The sequence below is a fragment of the Calonectris borealis genome, chromosome 3, assembly GCF_964195595.1.
Source record: "Calonectris borealis chromosome 3, bCalBor7.hap1.2, whole genome shotgun sequence".
Taxonomy (NCBI): domain Eukaryota; kingdom Metazoa; phylum Chordata; class Aves; order Procellariiformes; family Procellariidae; genus Calonectris; species Calonectris borealis.
Genome location: NC_134314.1, coordinates 72700078 through 72722218, shown reverse-complemented (window position 1 = coordinate 72722218; position 22141 = coordinate 72700078). Strand labels below are relative to the sequence as shown.

Below are 22141 nucleotides of genomic sequence, written 5' to 3'. Positions count from 1 at the left end.
CAGAAAAAAAGGGACTTCTACTGGCGTGTAACTTCTCCCAGGGACCATTTCATACTATTTTTAATAAACGTTGAGTATGCAAAAGCTTTGGGTTCCGTTCATTGGCGTCGGGAGGAGGGACATGGTGGTTTCTGCCGGTCGTAGATGACGTTTTGGGGTGATTTGGGGTTTTGGGGGGTTTTTTTAATCCTTGCAGGCAAGCGGAAGCGAAAGGGGCTGAGCGCCGGGGCCGGGGCGGGAAGCGGGGCGAGGGGGCGGGCGGTGCTCCCCGGCACCGCCCTCCCCCTCGCCCCGCTTCCCGCCCCGGCCCCGGCCCCGCTGACGGAGCTCGCCGGAGGATGAGGACGGCGGCGCTGCGGCGTTGCCTGGCTCCGGCGCTCCCCGTCGCGCCGCCGCCGAGCCGCGGGCTGTGCGGGCGGCAGCCGCGGGGCGGCGGCGCGGCGGCGGCGGCGGCGCGGTAAGAGGCGCACGTGGGGAAGCGGCGCCGGCTGATGCAACCGGGGGGGGGGTGTCTGTGTTTGGAGGGGAGGGGGGGGAGTAAAGGAGATTTTAGGGGGAAGATGTTTCCTCCGTGGGTACTCCGGTTGGGTTTTGGGGTCTGTGATGCCCCACCGGGGAGGGGAGGAGAGCTGTTGGTAAAATGTTGGTTTTTGCTATGGCTTTTGTGTTGCGGGTTTTTGAGGGCGAGCAGAGCGGGCGTTACGTGGCGGTGGTTCAGGTGAGGCAGCGCATGGACCTGCGCCTGGAAAACGCGTCGTGTGTCCCCCCCGCCCCGCCGCCACGTCCGTTCCACCTCAGCTGGGACAGTTCGCCTGCCACGGCATCGACCTGAATTGGTCATTGGCCTCTGCAACGGGGAAAGTATGAGGTAGCAAAAAACCGCTCTAGGCTGTGTTTTCCCCAGCTATGGGGGACAGACCAGGCATCTTTCAGGGGGTCTCCTAGTTCCTGTAGCGTCTCCTTCTTCCCCTGCTGGGTAAGTATCATCTCCATGTGCAGAAGGTAACAGAGGAGAACTGGCAGCCACTTACTCAGAAAATTTTTCCAGTGCCTGGCAGCCGCTGGTTTTTCCAAGAAGCAGGGCAGCAAACAGAGCTCCTCTGTCTCCCTGCTGCCTTCAGTTTTGAATAGCATCCATGAAGAGTGTCGGGGTTGCTGCTGTTAGGGCTGGTGATGCCTGTGTTAAGTGTAGCGGCCCCAGGTGTAAAGCCCCCTGCTTCTGTCGCCACCTGGGCCAAGGGTATGGAAACAAAGGACCCATCTGAGCTGAGGGCTGGTAGTGGTGGATCCCTGCTGCGCTTCCTGTGGTGGGGCTGGACCAGCCTTCTCATGAAGTAGCATAGGCTAGCTATAAAGTTTTGAGCATGTTGCAGCAATGACACACATATCTGTAAAACAAAGGTGTTTTGGTCTGTTAGGGTTTTCTGTACCTGACTGCTGAACACCAGCCTTCACGGTTTACATTCATGCGTAATTTTGATGATTAAAAGCATATGCGCCTAAGCATTTATTCCATATTGCTGACTAACGTAGGTTTCTGCTGATTTATTTTGCTAAAGATTTGCCTGTTGTTATTGTGTTACAGCAAAATCACTGAGAATGCAAAAAAATCCTTGGCCTCTCTTAAGAGAGAAAACCCTCGGCTTGAGCCAACGCTTGCCATTATTCAGGTAAAGTATGTCTGTATGCTAGCTGGCTGCGAGAGATCCCCTTCAGTACCGTTGCTTGTCTGAAACTTCAGAAGTGCAGGATGCAGAAAGTGACTTTTATTCAAGCAAAGTGGTAGGAGGAGGTAATCCCACCAGGCTGTAGATTGAAGAGTTTTCAGTCTCACAAGCCCTTCTCCAGGCCTGAAACAGCCACAGCAAACTTCAGGCTGTGGGAAAGGTTTGTGAAGGAAGGGAACAATTTTATCCCTTCCTCCCTTTGCTAACACAGTCTTCCCCATTGTAAGTACAGATCACCTTTTCTCACAGGTTGTCTAAGTTGATTGACGTATTTAATTTAAAGTCAAAGCGGTTGTTATCAACCTTTATTTAGCTTGAAGCTTTTGTTGCAGGCCTGAAAAAAGTGTTTACGTGCCTGAAAATGTGGGCCTCCCTTCACCTCCCACCCCTGAAATAACATTGCCAGGGTTAAGGAGAGACCCTGCTGCTTCCTGCCAGCCTCGTTGCCTTTGGGCAGCTTATGACTGCGTTACTGCTAACTTTCCTGTCCTAAGGAGAGGAAAACCACACTGAAAACTCCCAGTTAGCTCAAAAGGGCCTGTGTGAAATAAACGCTCTGTGTAAAATGCCAGTATCCTTTAGAAGTAGCAGCGCTTTCTAAGGCAAAGCAATCTCGTAGTAATTGAGAGCTGTTGTATTACTAACACCGTGAAGAGCTTTCCTTTCCATCCCGCTGGCGCTTCCATCTTTGAGATAGCAATCGGACTCATAGATGAGGATTGCTACCCCTGCAAAGCTGAGACATGTTCCTCTTTAGATTTCTTAAGGTTTCAAGGCCAATAAACTGGGGATGTTTGTCATTCAGAGTGGGACTCGGAGCTGTGCAGGCAAAAATGTTTTTGTCCTGTTTCCTAGGTGTTGGTTTTGAGTGGGCGCACGCTGAATCTCTGACCCAGTGGGTTTTAATTTTAAAACGTAACTATAAATATTTTTTAAGTACTAATAGTGAATCTAAGAAATGCAGCACCAACTTTATTTCAGTAGGTCTTCTAGCAAGGCTGACTGAACAAGCTCTCCCATCTCTTACCCTCCTCCAGGTAATTGTGGTTAATGTTTTCAAATAGCCCTCTAAGGCTGTAAGTTTAAGGACTGCTAGGAAAGCAGTGACCCGTCTTCTCAGTGACCTGTTGTTTCTCACTCCTGTCTTGTCTCCATCCAGTTGCACCGTGAGCTGGATTGGGGCAGTGATCCATCCGGGGCTGGAGGGGTCTGGGGAGGCTTCCTTTCTGTCGCATTAGTCCTTGAGTCTGGTTTTCTGCATGGCCACATGAGAGTTTTATGCTGGCACGAGGGAAGGGACATTGTTAGGATGGGAGAGAGCATTGTGTGAGGAGGGGGAGGTTCCTGCTCACTTTTAATATCAGTTGGGATGCATCTACATCAGTGTTTTTCTTTTGATCATGGTTGTGCTTTAAATGAATGTCCCTCTTGTTCCCATTTACCTCACTTGGTTTGCATCATGAGGTGGCTGTAGGAACATGTGGCCTAGATCCTTCTGGATGAAATTCACCCAAACGATGTTCTCCAGCTGTCAGTCACCCTAGCTCTAGTCTGGTTGTAAGGACTGAAGCAGAACTCATTTTAAATGTATATTTGTTGGTACAAAGAAGGCTTGTTTTAGTCTACAGATGCTCTTGTGGTGCACTGCTCTACTGGGGAACGTGGGCAGAGCCTTAAGATTCGTGCTGATCTCCATGTGCTGCCTTGCCCCCAGAGGAGCAGAGGGAGGGCAGCGAAATGGTCTCCTTTGCCAGTCACTCGTGGGTAATGGTCTCCTTTGCCAGTCGGCGTAACGTGGCACCGCCTCTGCAGCAGTACTGGGAGTGAGGAGTTGCAGACTGAGCCTGCTCTGGAATGGTTTTAGATGCATTCTTTTCCTCTCTAGCCATCTGAACCTAAATTGATACCGAGATTGATACCTGCTTTGCTTATTATCTGTGTTGAACCTCATTTGGAGCTGTGCAACAGCAGAAAATGATTGGTGGCTGCTTAATTTTGTTGAAGCTGAAAACTAACATACAGCGGCAGGATCCTGCTTAGCAGTGGAGCTGTTGCCCTGCAAAGCTCAGCGAAGCGCTGCTGGCTCCCCTGCACCCCCTGCCCTCCCCCTGCGCTCTGCCAGCCCACGTCCTGAGCTCTGGCCTCGCCTGTGCCGCTCCGCGGGTTGTGATGGAAACCGGTTCAGGGCAGGGACTGTCTGCACCCGCACGAGGTGAGCGTTCACCAGCGGGTGCCGCGGGGGCGTTACGTGGGACCGCGTGGTACCGCTGGTGGCTGAATCCCAGACAAACCTCTCGAACAGTCCTGGCGGTTACACATCAGCGTGGGGATACAATTCCACAGGGGAGCAGCTGCCAAGCTGTCCTTAATCCCGTCTCTTCTTCCCTCGCCACAGTGTGAGCTCCACGCGTGTTCTCAGTGCAGCAGGCTCTGAGCCGCCGCTCGCCCCCAGCTGCCGGATTTGGGGAGTGGGAGACTGGTAGTGCGGTGCCAGGGATGCAGGCAGTGCTGGGCTGGGGGAGAGAGCCGGGGGATGGAGGCCAAGCCCTCATCCCCTCTCAGGAGCTGCCTCTCTGCCCAGAGCCTGTCCTTTTACACGCTCTTTTTTTTCATTGACAACAGTCTTGAACCATTAACAGGTTGATAAATTGTTACAGGCTTGAACCAAAGTCATTTTGGGTGATGCTATTGACAGGCGAAGCCTGCGCTGGCAGCTAACCACGAAGTGAGCGGCTCAACTCTGACGGGACGTCACTGGCACCGAGTCTTGTGGAAAAAGCTATGTAGGATGTGTTCATGAAATTGTAACGAACCCTTTTAAAATGATTTATTTCAGTCCTGTTGTCTAGGTTGGAAGACAGGTTTTATATATAATCATATAGCTGCGAGAAGTGTTTTATTCATTTTGTTATGAAGCCACTAACATTTTTGAGGGTGGAACTCTCACTGATCAGTTGGTAGGGGGTTTCTAGTTCTGGATATTGAATTCTCAGTTTTATTGTTACAATATGTGAAGATATTTGAAGAGCCTCCTAAGATTCAAGAGTAACTTGAAGAGTAAAATTAGTCGTAATAATCACAACTGAAATATTGTAATATTTACAGTGCACACAGGTGTAGATACCTCAGGGAGGTGGGTTCCCGGGTGAGATGGTCTCCCAGGTAAACCTGCCCAGGAGACGCTTCTGCCCTAGTGCAGGTGCCCGCTGGCAGTTGGGAGGAACTGATAACTTCTCTTGCTTCTGTATCGACAGAACTCGCTGCAAATATGATGACAATGATGTGCCTCATTTTTGGTGGTGAGGCAAACCAGTGTTGTTAGGTGATTTAGGGACGCTGCTGGAAATGCTAGTATTGCTGTTGCCTATTTCATCCTTGTAACATGGCTGGATGGAGAACAGTTTCTTCAGATACAGACTGGTACCTTTCTTAAATGGTAAACTTATGTGAAGGAAATGGCCACTCTTGTCTATAAAAGCCAGGCTGATATCAACACACACTTAAACTAATCAAGCCAAAATAAATTTACTGGATAGCCTTCTGCTTCTTTGTTAGAATTGCTAGGCTTTTTATTCGTTTGAATACTAATAGACACAGTCATCTCGCTACATTTCTTGTGTAGACTTGTTTTATTGTTTTAAACCTGTTTTAAAACTTAGTTTCTGTTTTGTTCCCCAAGGCACATAATGATTATTTGATTCAAGAAATAAACAAGAACTTTGCCAAAGAGGTAAGCTTTAGCTGACACACTTGTTATTAATCATGAGCTACTTGCCTTTGATAATTATAAGTATTTTCTTTTGGCAGGTTGGTCTACGTGTTATTCACATCTGTCTCCCTGAAGGCAGCAGCAAGGATGAGGTAACTGCCGTACCTGAAGGACTCTTCCTTTTTCGCTTTCGTCATAAACTTATATTTATTGCTGACATTCATTAACGCTTTGAACTGATCTCTATTAACTCAAATTAGGGTTGGGACTGCCTTAGTCAAGTAGCAAGTATTATCCCCCTATTGGCAAGCGTGGGAAAAAAGGGAATTAATGGGCTTGTCTGCTGTCCCCTGGCAAGCTGAAGCAGAATCAGCAGAGAAATGTTTTGGTTTTGTGTCTGGTATTTAACTGCAGCGTCCCCTCATACCAGCACGGGTATCCTATCTCCCACAGTTGCTCTTGTGACTGTACTTGATTCTTGCCCAAGTTATTCAGGGAAATAAAAGATTAATTGATTTAGAGGGGGAAGGAGTTGAGTTTATTTGCCTGTTTATTGATCTTGTAATGCTTAAAGTACGTATTAAAAAAATCATCCACCCCAAATCACTAGAGGGCTGAATTCTTACCTTGTCGAAGGCATTAGGTTGGAGGCACAGCACTACTAGCAAGTATGTTTTAAATATAGCAAACCATATTAATATACATGGTTCTGAGGCATCTGAAAGTGAAAACAGCAAGGGAATGTGTAGTAAAAGATGCCACTGTTCCCAGCTGGCCTCCTTGTGCTTGGCAAGTTTGATAATCCTGCAGGCTTGTGGGTTTTGTGTACTGTTTTGTATTTGGTACACTTTGTTTTTAAAATGTTACTGGCTTGCAGTGTAATCTCAAGAACAGCTTCCAGATACATCGAGAGGAACTTACTGTGAAGAATTTTGGGAGTCCAGTTTTGTGGATGATGAATAGTCAGCTACCCATTTAAGAAGGGTGGGCTTTTGAAATGAAGATCAAATACACTTTGCTGTTGGTAAATGCATTTTATCTGCTGAGTAACACAGTAGGAAATAGGTAAAATATAGTGTGTGTGCAGCAGTAGTTGCTGTTACTTTGAAGTAATATCTTAGGAAGTGGCTGAGCTGCATATGTAAAGAGAAAAGCAGGGTATTTTCGTTATTTGAAGAAAGTTACTTTCAATAAAGTTCATAACAGTTTGCTTACCCTCCTGCTTACTCACTACGATAAAGGTTTTTTTCTCAGTTAAAATCCACATGCTAGCTTGCATTCCCTGGTTTGGGAAGGTGGGGGGGATTTCAATACCGTGCACTTTTTGTTTCTGCCATAGCTGTCTGTGTACCGTAAAGGCAAGTTAAAACAAGATTGCTTTACCCTGCATGAGTTGTAAGTATTTTGAATGCTGTGATGATGGAAAGCTGAGTTAAAGTAAAACGTAATGAAAATGGAAAACTGAATTATTTTCCCAGGAAGCAGGAATATAGTTCAAAGTTCGTTAGATTCAGGCTATTTATTAACTATGTTTCCTTTAATTGCTCTGTAGGCCCCAAACATTTTGTAGCATCTCAGGATTTTTTAAGCAAAATGTGGATGTTTTCTCATCCATATTGGGGTGTATACACTCAACCTTACTTTCTATTAGAATGTATACCAGCGCTATTGCTGTCAAATGGCAGAGGGTGTTAATATATATGCCTGTTTGTGTCTCAGAAGTCAGCAAACTAAAGGGGTATTTCTATACCCAGTGACATGCTTGTATAATCTTTGTTAACACGAACGTAGCACGTTCTCTTGGTTCAGAGTTGCAGACGGTCTAACCCCTACCAAATTCCCCTAGCTTTATGTTGATTGCGTATCAAGTATTTGGGCAATAATGTTCACAATTATATTGAATACTTTTCGTGAAAAGCATTTTAGGAAGGCATGGCCTTAGCTAAGGAAAAAAACCACTCAGTTTCAGTTGGGTATTAACCCAATTAAATTATACAGCTTTGTGGTGATTGCACACTGATTGTATTTATGTGATGGAAAGACGTGCTCACATGACATTTCTCACATGAGAAAACTTCAGCATGTTTTATTCCATTGTATTCTTCATGGTCACAGCAGAATAACATATATCACTATGGATCGGCATTGCACTTTAGAGGTGAAGCAATCAAGGGTAGGTAGTACAGTATCGGATGTCAAATATGACCAATTATAAAACATTTGAACCCGCGTCTGGTTCGTACACTTTTGTGCAGTGCCTTTTCAAAATAACAGTTCTTCACAAGATGACTGTCAGGCCTTAGGATCAGGGTGTTTTGAGAAGGAAAACTGGTAACAATATATACTGGTTTAGTAAAATGAATTTTCTCTTGTATAATGGGTTTTTCCAGTGTTGTAAGTTTTTGTCCATGTTCTGTGTTGGGACCAATCTGGTCCTATTTTGAACTGTGTTTTAACCAAGGCTTCTTATTTCTAAAAGCATCTTCTGAAGCCATTACAGTGTGGAGCTTTTGCTGAGATTTGGAATGGTGAAAGACAAAATGCTTTTGGCAGCATAATGTCATGCAGTATGTGTTGGCTTTGCAAAATGTTTAGAATGGAGTCAGGATGGCTTAATTTGGTAAGCCATGGAAATAGAAAACAAGGAAAGCGGGTTATTGCTTTTTCATTTAGAAGTTGCAGTAATATGTGAGGGAAGCAAAGGTGGCCATAAGGTAGTTTTAAAATACAGGTTTTATCCCCTTCTAATTACATTCTTCTTTTGTCTGTTGTTCTGATCTTTAATGCTTTTTATTAACTTCCTAGATTGTCAATGAAATCTTGAGACTTAATGAGGATCCTAATGTGCAGGGCCTTGCCCTTGACCTCCCAGAAAGCTTATATAGCAGTAAGGTATTAAATGCTGTGAAACCAGAGAAGGATGTGGATGGGTAAGTGAAGCACTGAGAAATAATATTAGTAGACACAAGGCTGATGGCTCTGCAAAATGAATTTTCCCCTGTGCTTTTCATTAATGGATTCCTCAGTTAATGTGTCTAGCTGTGCTATTGAGCAATGATAAAAGATGCCGCTGAATCAATGAGAAGTCTTTTGCTGAAGTCATTTTGATCATTATCTTTTTAATCTTTATATACTGTATATTCAGGACATGGACTTTTCAAAGAAATCAGAAATGAAGTTCTCATTTACTGATGATACTTAAAGGTATTTCAGTACTTCGATAATACAAATGGTAGTCACAAAGTACTGAACACAGACCCCAAAATTTTCACAAGAAGGATTGATGGAAAAGTTGCAGAGAGGGTTTTAACTTCCCTACAGCACGCTCTCACAGCGGGAGGGTTGGCTATAAGAGTTTGGACCCGTTAGCACAACTTTCCAGTCATTCTTGAGTTGCATTGCTCTGCGCTCTGGAGAGGCTACTGGCATAATTTAGGTGTCTGGGTTACCATTTTGCTGCTCTTGCAGCCTTCTTGCTCTCAGCTGCAGGCTGTTGCCCATTTTTATTATTTTTTCTTTTTTTCCTCTCCTTTTTTTTTTTCACGTCAGGAAAAACATCTGAAAATCTTGCAAATTAGTTACCTTTCCATTATCCAGAGTAGCGGAGACTGACAGAGAACGGGAAATTCAGAGCACCTTTGCGTATGAGGGAGAACGCGGTGCGGGGCAGGAGCGCCCGCGCCCCCCCCGGGCAGGCAGCCTGAGCCCGGGAGGACGCCCTGCCCCCGGCCCGGCTTGGCTCTGGCAGCGCTGCTCTGGTCCCGCTGCAGCTACCGAGGTGGCTTGGCCCAACGTGCTGCGGGTAGCCCACCGCCACGGGTCAAGAGCTGCCCGTGTGGCGTGGGCTCGTCTCACTCACTGGCAGGTCCCTTCCCTGGCCCCTCCTGAGGCCGAGTGTTTGGCTGGCTGGGATGTGGGGTGATACAAATTAGCCACAGTACATGGCTGCCGAAGGATTTGCTTTTATGAGACGTGTTTGCTCTTGGGATTAGCTGTTAGCCATGTTACAAGCTTTACTGAGGATTTATGTTGCACAAACTCTTTTTTTTTTTTTTTTAAATTGCCGTATTTTTCCACTGCAGATTATCCGATGTAAACCTAGGACACTTGGTACGTGGCGATGCCTATGACTGTCTGGTTCCTCCTGCAGCATGTGCTGTGATGGAGCTGCTTGAAGATTTAGGTGAGACCTGCTATCATAATTATTACATTAATTTCAGCCTAACTAATTTTCTCAGTTTTAGTCTTGACTGAGAGACGAATGTCATCTCTCTTTGTTGTATTTTCTGGTTTGTGTTGTTTTCCCACCCGATATATATTTGTCTCCTGCTAGTGAGGAACCTCAGCGAGATCTGAATGTAATATTTGCAGAAATGGGTTTCAGTCCTATGGATTTTGGAGATTAGGCAGGGATTACCTGCCATCAGCAGATTAAATAATCTCACTGAAGCCACCCGAGACATCCGAGTCTTCAAAACCAAAAATACAAACGTCACTTAAGGATTTCACTTGACAATTTTGGTTGGTGTGAACAGCTGGAGAAATCCAGGTCTGCTTGTAAATAACTGCTGAGCAAATCTTTTGGTTTGGGTTGTATTGTGTGAATGCTAACATTGAAACGGCAGATTTAAAGTGCCTTTACGACATGTGAAGACGCTCTTAGTGTACGGCAGCGTTTCAGAAGTAGTCTCTCCTATAGTGATTCGTAATTGTGGAGACAAGGATTTCTGTAGCAGGACTGTAAACAGGGGGTCAAATGTACTTAGTAACAAATGCGAACGAAAGGATTTGTGCAAATAAAGTACCAGAAAACCAGAAGAGCAGTATTTGCTTACTAGAATTAGAGAGTCACCAGGAAACAAACCCGTGGTTTGTCTGACTGCGTGGGCCCCGAAAGAGTTGCCCGTAACGCCACAGCCGCTGCGGCTGCGCGGGCACGCGGCGCTGTCCCGTCGCGAGCCGCTCTGCTGGCCCTTCTGGGGGGCTTTGGTAGCCAGTGGCCTGGTGGAGGGGGGCACTTCACCTAGCCGCTGCAGCTCCGCGGCCCGGCGGAGCCTGGTGCCGGCGCCTTTGCGGCGGAGGGCGGCTGAACGACTTGCCTTCTGTCGCGCAGGTGGGAAGACGGTGCTGCTGGTGGGAGCCGGCGGGGCGGTGGGTGCCGCCTTGCAGTGCATGCTGCAGAGGGAGGGAGCGGCGACCCTCAGCTGCCGGTGGAAGGCCCCTCAGCTGCAGGCCAAGGTGAGCGCTCTTCTCTCTGCCCGGGGGTCGTCCCGCATCCCCCCGCTCCGGGCCTCCCCGTCGGCCGCCCGCCCGCGTGGCACTGCCGCCCCTCGCTGCCATTCCCGAGAGGGAGGCTCGTCGTTTCAGTCCCAGGTGGCCCTGGAGCTCGCGAGTAGCCAGCGTGGGTTAGGAGCTTTTCTCTTCTCCCTCCTGCTTGCTCAGAAATGGTGCTCAGGCAAACAGGGGCCTCTGCCAGAATATTACATACCTAGCAGCAGCTGCTGTAACTTCGTTATTTTGCGCTGGTAGCTGTGAGAGAAAGAATTCACAGGTACAGTTTGAAACGCGTTAGGTCTCCCTTTTTCTTTCCTTCAGTGCGAGAGAGATGCCCGCTTTCTTTGTGTCCTGTGATATAGTCATCTGTATGAAATTACTTTCACTGAATTTGTGTCTTCAAGGTTTGCAAATGCTGCCTCTTCTGGGACAAGGAGGATCACAATCTATCTTTGAAGAGAACTGTTAAAGGATGCAGAAAAATTCAGGAGCCTTAATTTGAAGGATTTCATTTACGTGGTCTTCCCGGTTCCTTTTTGCAGAGCTTTTAGCAACAACTTAGAAGTTGGTACAACTTCCTGTCAAACTTCCCACTTTGTGCCTTAATCCCAAATTTCATAGAATACTACAGCTGGGAACGTGTTGTCCTTTGGGCATGTGCAGGGGGGTTCCTAATTCAGTCCACAGAACCGACCCCGGGTGTTAGCTGTAGAAGAGATGCACGTTACTCCGGCGGCTGTTTCCGAGTCGCTGTAGGGACAGCTCTTGCGTGATATTTGACAGCTCACGCCACAGGGTGGCAGCCAATGCAAAACGATGGCGTCGGACCTCTGCGTTTCGAAGGCAAGGGCAGGAGGAGGAAATAAGCCTAAGCAGCTGTGATAGTTAGAAAGTTCTCTGGCAAACCTGTGTTTTCACAGCTGCGGATGTTTTGGTCAGGCTTGTCTCAGCTCTGTGCTTTAAGTGACTGGCAGCGCTTAGGAAACATATGCCTCTCTTGGAGATGGGAGCACTGTGAACTTAGTACTAGCCATGTCTCATTCTTTAATTATTTCTCATTGCTTGGGGTTGTGCTAGAGGACTGCTTTGGGCTGGATGGGGTGGGTCCAGGGGTGGCCAGAGGTATTTCCACTGGTTCACAGCAAAAGACTTGGACCAGGCCACAGCTGCTTGTGCAGCGCTGTTGATATGCTGGAGGGAGATCTGTTTCCTTCAATCCAGATGCTTTCCCATAATCATGCTTTGCTTTTTGGCATTCCCTGTAGCTTACCTCTCGCAGCAGGTCACTGATGGGAAACAGAATAGGAGGCCTAAGCAGGAGGCAGTTTGAGGCTTTGTACATCAGTCTTCCCAAGTTCATTTCAACTTTTGGCAGTCAAGGAGTTTCTGCTTTGCCTGGAGGACTAATCAGCAGAGCTCGGAGGAAACCTACCTTCCTCGTCTGTAAGCCCGGAGCAGCATGTCACCAGTAACCCTCAGAGCGCTGCTGAACCTGGCTGGATGTAACTCTGTTATAGTTAGCTCTAGCTCCTAGATAAAAATCTAATGCATGCAGGGAAAACTGTCCTGTTTCATATTCCCAGAAGCCGGAGAGTCAGAAACCGAGCACAGATTTCCTACTGGACAATGAGGCACTGCTGTCCTGTGGGAACCTGTATTTGAAGTACGACATTGTTAGATAACATGATTATAGCTGATGATACAAATTTATTTTCTCTTCCTCGTTCTCTTCCTCAAAACTAAAAACAGTTTAAAGGCTCACAAGGTTTCTTCTCTTGAGTTTTTTAATTTGAATTTCAAGTAAGAAAATGTGTTAGTCGATGTGGAGGTTTTTCCGAGACTTGGAAGAATTAATTCATGTTTTGTTTTTACTGCACAATACACTGACTTTAGACACGGCTACACACTTTTCCTCCTTCCTCTGAATGTGATACCTCTACAGTACAGTCTGTGTGCTGTTGTTTGGAAGTATAACCTGCAGTAGCATAATAACTTCACTTAGGAAGTGAGGAAGGAACTTACCAAGAGTATGAGCTTTTCATTGGGATGCATTTGTTTTGCAATATATACCAGGAAAGGAAAAATTGAGCTTAAGGGTAGGTGTACCTTATTTGTGTTAATCCGTTGGCCGGGCCTATTTGCACTGAAGCACTAATCCCGAACTTAATGATGTAATGCCTTTCTTAAGCGGGTACTACATTACCTTTGACTAGCTCTGCTGATTTGTTCTTCTTTTTAAAGGATAGCATAACAACAAGTGTTTTCTTTAGAAATTCTATCGATTTAAGTGAGACATGCAACACGAAGGTTGTAGGTTTTTTTGGATCAGGTTTTGTATCGCTATGGACTTGTTATTGCTTCTTTTACTCATCCACTTTTTCAAAAATATTTTGAAAATGATCAGGAGGGAGGTATGTTTTAGTCCATCTTAGGAAAAGTCTAACAGTGGTAGCTCTGCTGACAAACAGCGTTATACCATCTACCGTCTGACTTAGTGTGCTCCTTTAAAGCAAGTCTTTTCTGTCCTATGGCAGGAAAAGGGAATAAAATAAATGATGGTACATTTTAATTTCCTTGCTTTGACCTGCATGAATAATAGACACACTTTGCATGTTCTTTTCCCTCTCCACTTCATATTTTGCTAAGGTGAATTGATTATTAATGTTTCTTTTTGTTCCATTTTGGGTTTGCTTGACTTTAGTTATTAAAAATAATCATCATGGCACAGCTGAGCCATGTCCTTCAACACTCTTGAGCTTCCTGGGTTTTCAAATAAAATCACAAAAGAAATAAAGCAGTATATTTCAGAAGGTTCTGGCACAGCTATGGATAGTTCTTTTTGCGTTGATGTGTTGGATGTAAAATAAATTATGAAGTAAGAGATAAAGACTTGAGCATTTTGGTGGAAATAAGTAAGATGTTATCATTCTCCTAAGCTTTGTGTAGATAACTCTTCAAAGCACAATCACTGCAGTGTGCCTGGAGAATGACCTAGTGACATACTTTCAGGAACATCACACTTGCTGTCATTTAAAAATGGGACTACCCAAAAGTCAGTTCAGCATTACAGGTGAAGAATGGGAACTGATGTGCTTAATCTTTTATTACGTTAGAATTAGACTTTCTAGTTTGAAAGGAGGTTATCAAATAGATTCAAATTGAAAAATACAGATTATTTTCTTGCCAAAGCATGGATAATACTTAGTACCTATGAGGAAATTGAATTGCGTTTCAGTTGTCTAAATTCAATCAGTCATGATTTCAGCACATCATCTTACATGTAGTCTGTATGTGAACCACATTATGCCTGTTTACAGAGAGCTGCTATCTACAATTTTCTTGTAAAAGAACTGAAAATCAGTCTATCTAGGTATAATTAGGAATGGAACACTTGTTTGTAAAAGCCTGGTTGAGAAGTAGGAGAGTGGTTCAGCTGGAGTGCAAGAACGGGAGGTTCCTTTTCAGGTTGGATAAGAACCTCTTTTGGCCACAGTCTGCCTTTCCTTAGAGCCAACACTTCAGCTTCAGACTATTAGACATCTCTTAGTCATTTGCTGTCCTGTTTTTTCTGTCTTGATAAGACCAAGAGTCTTGGTACTGGCAGAAAAATACATTTCGTATCAGAAGCATGTAAGCAAGCATGAAAGAACATGAGACCCAGGTATTCGGATCCTGTAGAAGGAGAGGAGAGGGAGGCTGCGTGAGAGTTTCTGATGACGATGCTGTAGACAAAGTATTTCTGCTTCAACATTTTATGTCCATCATATCTGTTCCTCGCAATTTGAAATTTACCTCCCAGCCTGTGAGCTAGAGGAACAGTTCCTAAAGCGTGCATCATAGCGGTAGGCTTGAGCCCATAATAGAGATGTGGACCTAATTTTCACATGCGCTGTGTAGGGCAAGTGCCTTCAGGCCGATGTGGTAGGGAAGGGGCTGTCGATGTCTGGGCAAGAAGAGGGTAGCAGGGAGCTGGTGGCTGCCCGCTGCGGCTCATCCCTGGGGACCGCAGCCAGGGGGGAGGGATCGGAGCAGACCATGCATAGTTGTCCTGCTGGGTTGCCAATGATTTGCAAAGCTTGAACTTCCCAAGGTAGAGATGGAACTGGAAGAAACCGTGTAAGGAGAACATGCCTGTGTGGAAAAAGTACCTGAAAAAGTACCTGAAACTAGTCATTGACATAAAAAATTTTTAAGATTTCAGAAAGTAATTAGGATTGCTGTGATTGAAGTGGAACCTGATCTGTAAACTGATTTTTTTCATAAGGAGAGTCTTGAAAAAACTTTGAATCACGTTCCTGTTCCTCATCCCATCTCTTAAATTTTAGCTGGCCTAACTTCAGACTGAGGAAACTGAGGGCTTTTACATTTTGAATATTAATTTCAGTATTTTTTTTTTGATCATGTATTTAAAAATGGCTTTTGTAGCAGTCAGTTTTAACTATGGAGAAATGAAGTTTTTATGCAGGCTTCATGGCAAAATGGGTTTTCAGTTATCTGGAATATACAGCTACTTTGTACCATTATCATTAAATACTTGGCAGGAAAGTCTGTATTGTTGTTTTAACATTTGGTGTCTGTCTTGGGAATGGGTGGTGCTTCTTAATCTGCTTTTACTTAAATCTTGGTGGAGAGAGTCATATTTTGTTACGAGGTAAGGTTTCAGATTATTTATTGGCACGGCTCTTCCCAACTGAAAAAATATTTACCGGTGGGAAGGCAGGGTACTACTCAAGTACTTTGTCTTCAGCCTACTGCCTAGTGCATTAGGGGTGGTTTGGCACCGATGCTCGTTGTTCCTTCCTCAAGCCTGCCTGGTGGGACACAGCCTTGCTGTCCGGGGAGCACCGGGCAGTCGGTCGCCCTGCGGCCGCACGTTCCCCCTCGTGGGCACCTCCTCGACCTGCTGGCTACGGCTGCCTGCAGCGTCTGGTTCCTGTCAGATGCATCCTCTGTCCAGGGACTGCGCGGTGCCTTTGCTAGGGAGGTTGGATGTGACGATTTCATAGGTCTTCTCCATCTCTAACGTCCGTGATTTGTTTCTGATGTGGGTGATAAGCCTGCACATGCCTCCCAAGGCTTGCTGCTTGCTTTAGTGATTTACAGGCAGTCAGAAGGGTAGGTTAAGGCAAGAGAGGAAAAAAAAAAAGCAGGGGAGGCATGGGCACGACTTCTTGCGAGTGAAAGCAAAATGCCCTGATGGAGATCACATAAATCTCTTCCAAGGACACCCAAAGTTCTGTAAACAATTATTTTGCTTTCAGTGGACTCACTCTCCCAGTCAAACAAGTTTCTGGATATAATTTTTTTAAAATACTCACAGGGGAAAAAAATTCTATAAAGTGTTTGTGATATATACTTTATTGACTCTCCAGGAACTTTTTCAATAGTTGCAGGTAAAATACTTGCTTATAGCAAGAGAATTACAATTGTATCTGTGCCTTTTTTTTTTTCCTTTACATTTACTTTTTTTGTGAAATGAGGAAAAAGAAATCATGATGGGGCAGGCTCTGAGATCAATGTGTCTTCAACCTGTGGGACAACTGTTCGCTGCCATGTGATACAACTTTTTTCATGGAGGAGGTGGGGCAGGGCAATGAGATGAAAGGTTCAGCTGGTTTTCCGAGATATTTATGGGTATGTGCAACATTAGCCATCTGAACTAGTATTAACATTGGCTACAAAAATGATTGTGTTCAGCTGTTAAGAACATTTTTGAACATTATGATCGGTAGTCATAGAGATGAATATTTGGTCAGGTCAGTTGTCTTCTGGCATTATAGTTACATTAGATCAATTCTGTCATAAGTATGTTGGCCGAACGTTTGTCAAAATTATTACTTGTTGCATACAGCTCTCAACTGGTTCATAGTTTCATGATGTGAAATGCTGTGCAAAGCTCTTTGTCCTTGTCCCAGAGGCTTTGCCTGGGATGACATACCTGACTTTCAGTACGTGAATTATAACTGCTAGAATGTGAATCATTATTTTGCTACAAAAAAGACTGGATTCATGTAACTGAGAATAATCACTGGTTTTCTCTGTGTTGATGACGTTGACTGTTACGGCAGAGGCTGCGTCCTTTTTTTGCAGGGGAAAGTGAGTCTTCAGCATAGTATTCTTGGTACACAAGTCATTGCAGCATCTTTTTATCCAAATTTGCTTGCAGATTCCTCAGTATGATTTGACCTGATGCTGGTCAAGCATTATGACTTACGTGACCTTCTAGGAGTGGCATGTAAGTTGATATTCGCACTAGGCGCAGGAGTGTCAGCAATTTGGATAAGGCTGAATGACGGTTGAGACTGTACATTTGCAGGCAATTATAGGAGTGTTGCAGGACTTCTGGCTGAAGCCTGAATCAGCTCATTGCATTGGTCATTTGTCAAGCAAGTAAATCTTCTCCCACACGTTTGGCTTTGTTTCCGCATGGGGATCTCGAAGGAGGGTTAGGCCATCCTTGTGTCCTCTGAGGGGAAGATGGAGCTTTTTTAGCTTTCTGCCTTTTCCGCCACAGTTATGCTCTTCTCCCCTCCTGGATGCTCCGCTGTGCCAAAAACCTGCTATTCTGACAGGATTTGAGTTGTTCTTTCTTGGCAGGAGGGTTGGGCAGGGTTGCGTCAGAGCGCTTTTGGCCAAAAAAGAAGCTGGAACGCTTATCAGTCACAAATCAATTCATAGAGAGGCTCGCCAAGTTTGTGACACTTGGTATTAATTTACATATTTCAAAATATTCCCAAAGTCACGGTATCTCTGAAATAATTTCTACACTCAGGCTTGAGGCAGTGCAGTGCCTGTATTTTGCTTTTTTAGTGGATCTTTATACATCTGCCTCTGGTGCTGTCCCTTATCTCGTGGTGATTCCGATAATTGGTACAGGGCCCTGTTTCAGAGGAGGGAGGAAAGGAAGACACTTATGTCTTTGATTAGAAGAATTTTTGTAGTAACCATTTTTGCTCCAACATCTGTCAGGTTCAACTAAATCAGAGGCACTGATTAACAAACATGAACTGAGAAGGGAAAAAATGCTTTAATTTATATTCTTCAAAGACAGTGATGTTTGTAGATCAGGTCATCTTGCATTCCCGTCAGCTGGCCTGGTTTTCTACTGTCAGATAATCTTTTTAATTGCCTATTTACTGTCTTTCAACCCTTTCCTTTCTTAAGTCTCTCCAAGTTACCTTGTTGGACAGGACTTTGGAGAATGATAGGGTTTTTTCTTTGGAAGTATGTAATCCCCATTAAATATTATCGGTGCTGACTCTGACCCCACTTGCCTGATTTCACAGTTTGTTTACCTGACTTCATTCTAAATGCTATTGTTCTTAAATTTCCTGTGGGGTAAGAATCAAGGCACCAATTTGGACTTTTTTTTTTGTTGTTGTCTGCAAATACTTTGCTCAAAAGACTACTGCTGTGTAAGTATGAATATTATAAGATGCATATTCAAGAATGTATTTCTAACATTAAATGCTTGTTTTGTTTCTGGGGGGTGTTTTGGGCTGTTCCTAGCTTCATCACGCGGATGTGGTGGTGGTTGGCAGTACAAAACCCGATGATGTTCCTGTGAGCTGGATAAAGCCTGGAACCACCATTATCAATTGTTCTCGTGACTTGCTGTCAGGTAAGAGGCGTTAAAAGATGACAGTTCTTGAAAGTGATGTACGGCAAGTCTTTGAGATAAGTCTGTGTCATGTTGGTGACAATGCAATGTGATTAAAAACTACATCTTCAGGAGAGGGCCTTTAAAAGTGGATGTTTGTGTACAGGGGATGTATACATGTGTCTCTGATGTATAAATAGGAAAAAGATGTCAGGTGAGGGAAGAAAGGCCGGAACAGATTCTTCGTACCAGGATTGGTAAATAAACGATGATCCTATGGATTCAAAGAATTCAGAGGGAAGACTTTTGGGTCATCAGATGATCTGTTATTTAGTGCTGTTTTGTACAGTGTGTTATCCTGTGACTCCTGTGGACTCACCTGGATCATGGGGAAGGGAGAAGAGGGGGAAAAATACCAACTGCAAAGTGCTGTGAAGCTGTGTGCAGAGAACGGTGCAGGAGGGAGCAGAGAAATCATGTGTAGCTAAGAACAGGCAGAATGTCTCCTGCAGTAATTATTCCTACAAAAAGACCTTGGATTCCCCTCCCTCCTCCTCCCCTGACTGGTTGGGGAGGGGGTGGGTATATGTTCATGAATTTCTCAGTCGAAAAACGCTACAGAATTTTGTTAGGAATAAAACTAAGAAGCTTCCCAGAAGTATTCTGTTCTACTGCTTAGAATTGCATTTCCTGTAAAATTCCTTGAAGTCCTGTGAAGATCTGTAGATATTTTCTAGATTTTTCATATGTATATGAATTGACTGTTCAGTGTCCAGATGGGATTATGCTGCGAATGAAGAGGAAAATAAGGAAGTACCTGGGTAGTGTAATAGGTTAATGTGTTTTTCTAAATCTATCGCAAATGTGCTTATTGACATCTATTGATACAAAACTGGGGAAATGGGCATAAGGCCAAGGAAAACTAATTGTATGGTTCTTAAACTAGGGATATTCCCTAAGGGCAAATTAAGCAGGCACTCTGTGCAGAGCTAATGCAAGATCAGGCTCATAATAAAGCAGTTCCCTTGCAAAGCATGGCCTTAGCAAGAGATTCCTTTCCTTTTCTTTTGTGATATGCTCTTGACTTGAACACACACTGCGGGTGTGGGAGATCTGCGTTATTATTCACTCAATTGTCTGAAGGCATTTGGGCATTCATCTTCCACCTCCCAGAACAGTGCTCTGATCCTAATGAGGATCTCAGGCATGGGTACCAAGCCTTATCCCTTGCTGATGCTGCACAAGTTGTCCAAAACTAGTTCATGTTTTCTTTTTCCTAGCCTCGTGATTAGGAGACTCCTTGCATCTTTAATGCCCACTTATTTTGCATAGGGATTGTTGGATATAATTGTTAAATATCTGTGGGGCAGGGCTCGGAGCGTAGGTCTCTTCAGCAGTGTCGTGGTTTAACCCCAGCTGGCAACTAAGCACCACCCAGCTGCTCGCTCACTCTCCCCCGGTGGGACGGGGGAGAGAATCGGAAGAGTAAAAGTGAGAAGACTCGTGGGTTGAGATAAAGACAGTTTAATAGGAAAAGCAAAAGCCGCACACGCAAGCAAAGCAAAACAAGGAATTCATTCACTGCTTCCCATCGGCAGGCAGGTGTTCAGCCATCGCCAGGAAGGCAGGGCTCCATCACGCGTAACAGTGACTTGGGAAGACAAATGCCATCACTCCGAACGTCCCCCCTTCCTTCTTCTTCCCCCAGCTTTACATGCTGAGCATGACGTCATATGGTATGGAATATCCCTTTGGTCAGTTTGGGTCAGCTGTCCCAGCTGTGTCCCCTCCCAACTTCTTGTGCACCTGGCAGAGCATGGGAAGCTGAGAAGTCCTTGACTATGTAAACATTACTTTAGCAACTAAAACGTCAGTGTGTTACCAACATTCTTTCACACTACATCCAAAACACAGCACTATACCAACTACTAGGAAGGAAATTAACTCTATCCCAGCTGAAACCAGGACAAGCAGGTACCCAACCTACTAGTATAACATACTCCTATATGAAGGAGGAATGGGGGAGAAAGGGAAAGGGGCAGAGAAGAGAGGGAATAGTGTAGAGCAGTAGTACCTATAAATAAATAAAGGTAAAGGAATGGCCCCTCCTCCTTTTAATCCTTCTGAGCAGAAACCTCTTAGGTGTCGGACTCAGGGTAGAGGTGAAGGTCTACGAAGGCAGGATGGGGGTAAGCCAATCCTTGCAGCCTGGGCGGGCACCGCTGATGACTGAGCTCTCCCGGCTCTGTGTTTGGCCTGGTGCAAGTCCCACTTTCAGATACCTAGTTCTCTCCTTCCGTTGCAGAGGGAGTCCGGGAATCCAGAGACCTAAAACTTAAGCAGTATAACTGCATGCTATTTCTTGAGACTTAAGTATCTTCATGCCTTAGTTGCTATATAGAACTATAGATAATATTAGTGTTTCCCTTCCCTGAAAGAGTGCTCTTAGGAAAACTGCATTAAAACATTTGAGTGGTGTTCACGTATCACAGCAACATTCATTCTTAGGGCAGGAAATGTAAGATTTGGCATAAGCATATAGATTTCTTTGCATTTTTCAAGTTGTAGCAGTGGGCTGTGCTAAGTACAGCATTTCTTTGGAAAGGCAGCATGAGATTTTTAGCAATTTAAATAGAACTTATCTACCAAATGTCCATCTGTCTTTATGGTTATGCTTTTGAGATTGTCAGAATCTTGGAGAAACTCCGAAAGAATAGCAGAAATGCATTTTAGCAGCTTTAAAAAATGCTGGCCTCAAGACTTCCTAGAGAGGTACATGAAACACAGGTGTCTGTTTGACAAGAAGAAAGCACTTATTTTAATTGCAAGATATTTATTAAAAGCCTATTGTGGAGCAGTCGTGACCTTGGAGGAACAACTGTCTTACAACTGACCCTTTACTTTCAAATCGTGGTGGAATCTGGCTGAGGTGCTTGGAAATTGTTCTGGGTTTTTTCTTGCTTTAGAAATGTCCAACTTAACATCTGTGGGGTCACAGGAGCTAAATGAAGCCTGAAAGAAACGAGGGCCATGAAATAGCTTTTATTCTTGCTAGATGATGGCTAGATTTCTATCTTGCGTAGCTATACATGTAGTGTAACACGCTCGCATGTTTTAAAAGCACTCAAGATTTGCAAGGACCTAGCTGAATTGGGCATCTGTAATGATGTAAGCCAGGAGAGTAGAGCTAAAAGTACCTGCTCCAAAGTGACAGAATTCTTTTTCAAGTATTTTTTTAGTCTGATCGAAGATTCTTAAATTATCACAATTTTAAAAAGTTCTACAATTTCTAGCAGTGCAACACTTATTTTGCTGCACTAATGATTTTGGAATCAAGTGAGTACTGGTAGTGTCTTGCAGGAAAATACTTTATGTGTAAATGTATAGAAATGAAAATCAAGTTTCTGAACAAAACTTAAGGATGCCAAAATTATTTGGGATTTGATGTCCAACTCCTTTGGGGTCACATGAAAGCTGAAGCCCATATGGTTTAAGTACGTTAGTGGGAAATTCAACCATTTCCCCACCTCTTCTCTATTCTAAGCTGCCTGAGCAGACAGGTAGTGTGTGACAGCAACTCTCGCCCATCTGCACAATAGGGTACAATAGATGGGCGGATGGACCTTCGTTAGGATGGGTTAGAGGAGGAAGCACAGTGTCTGCAGTTCAGCTGATCTTCTGGCCATAATCCAAAGCAGAGTGTGCTATTCCGGCTCCCATCTGGAAAATTTATCCTGAGAGCTGTTGCAATCCTGTGACTGTCTTGCTAGCTCATGTGTGCATGACTTTCACCTCTAGCTTCACCTTCACCCCTGTAAAAGCCTGGTTAGT

The 22141-nt window shown here is 44.6% G+C and overlaps 2 protein-coding genes across 2 annotated transcripts in view; both read left to right on the top strand.

The window, feature by feature from the left end:
- Window positions 1–338: 338 nt before the first annotated feature.
- Window positions 339–19135, top strand: LOC142081218 (monofunctional C1-tetrahydrofolate synthase, mitochondrial-like). Its single transcript, XM_075147910.1, has 9 exons — window positions 339–457; window positions 1586–1670; window positions 5407–5457; window positions 5535–5588; window positions 8242–8366; window positions 9519–9619; window positions 10550–10674; window positions 18220–18331; window positions 19080–19135. The coding sequence occupies exons 1-9, from the start codon at window positions 339–341 to the stop codon at window positions 19133–19135; spliced, it is 828 nt and encodes a 275-aa protein (XP_075004011.1).
- MTHFD1L (methylenetetrahydrofolate dehydrogenase (NADP+ dependent) 1 like) overlaps window positions 18277–22141 on the top strand; it is a 141232-nt gene continuing 137367 nt past the window's right edge. Inside the window, exon 1 of the mRNA XM_075146175.1 lies at window positions 18277–18331. The gene's annotated coding sequence lies outside the window, so the exon portion shown is untranslated. The remainder of the gene's footprint in view (window positions 18332–22141) is intronic.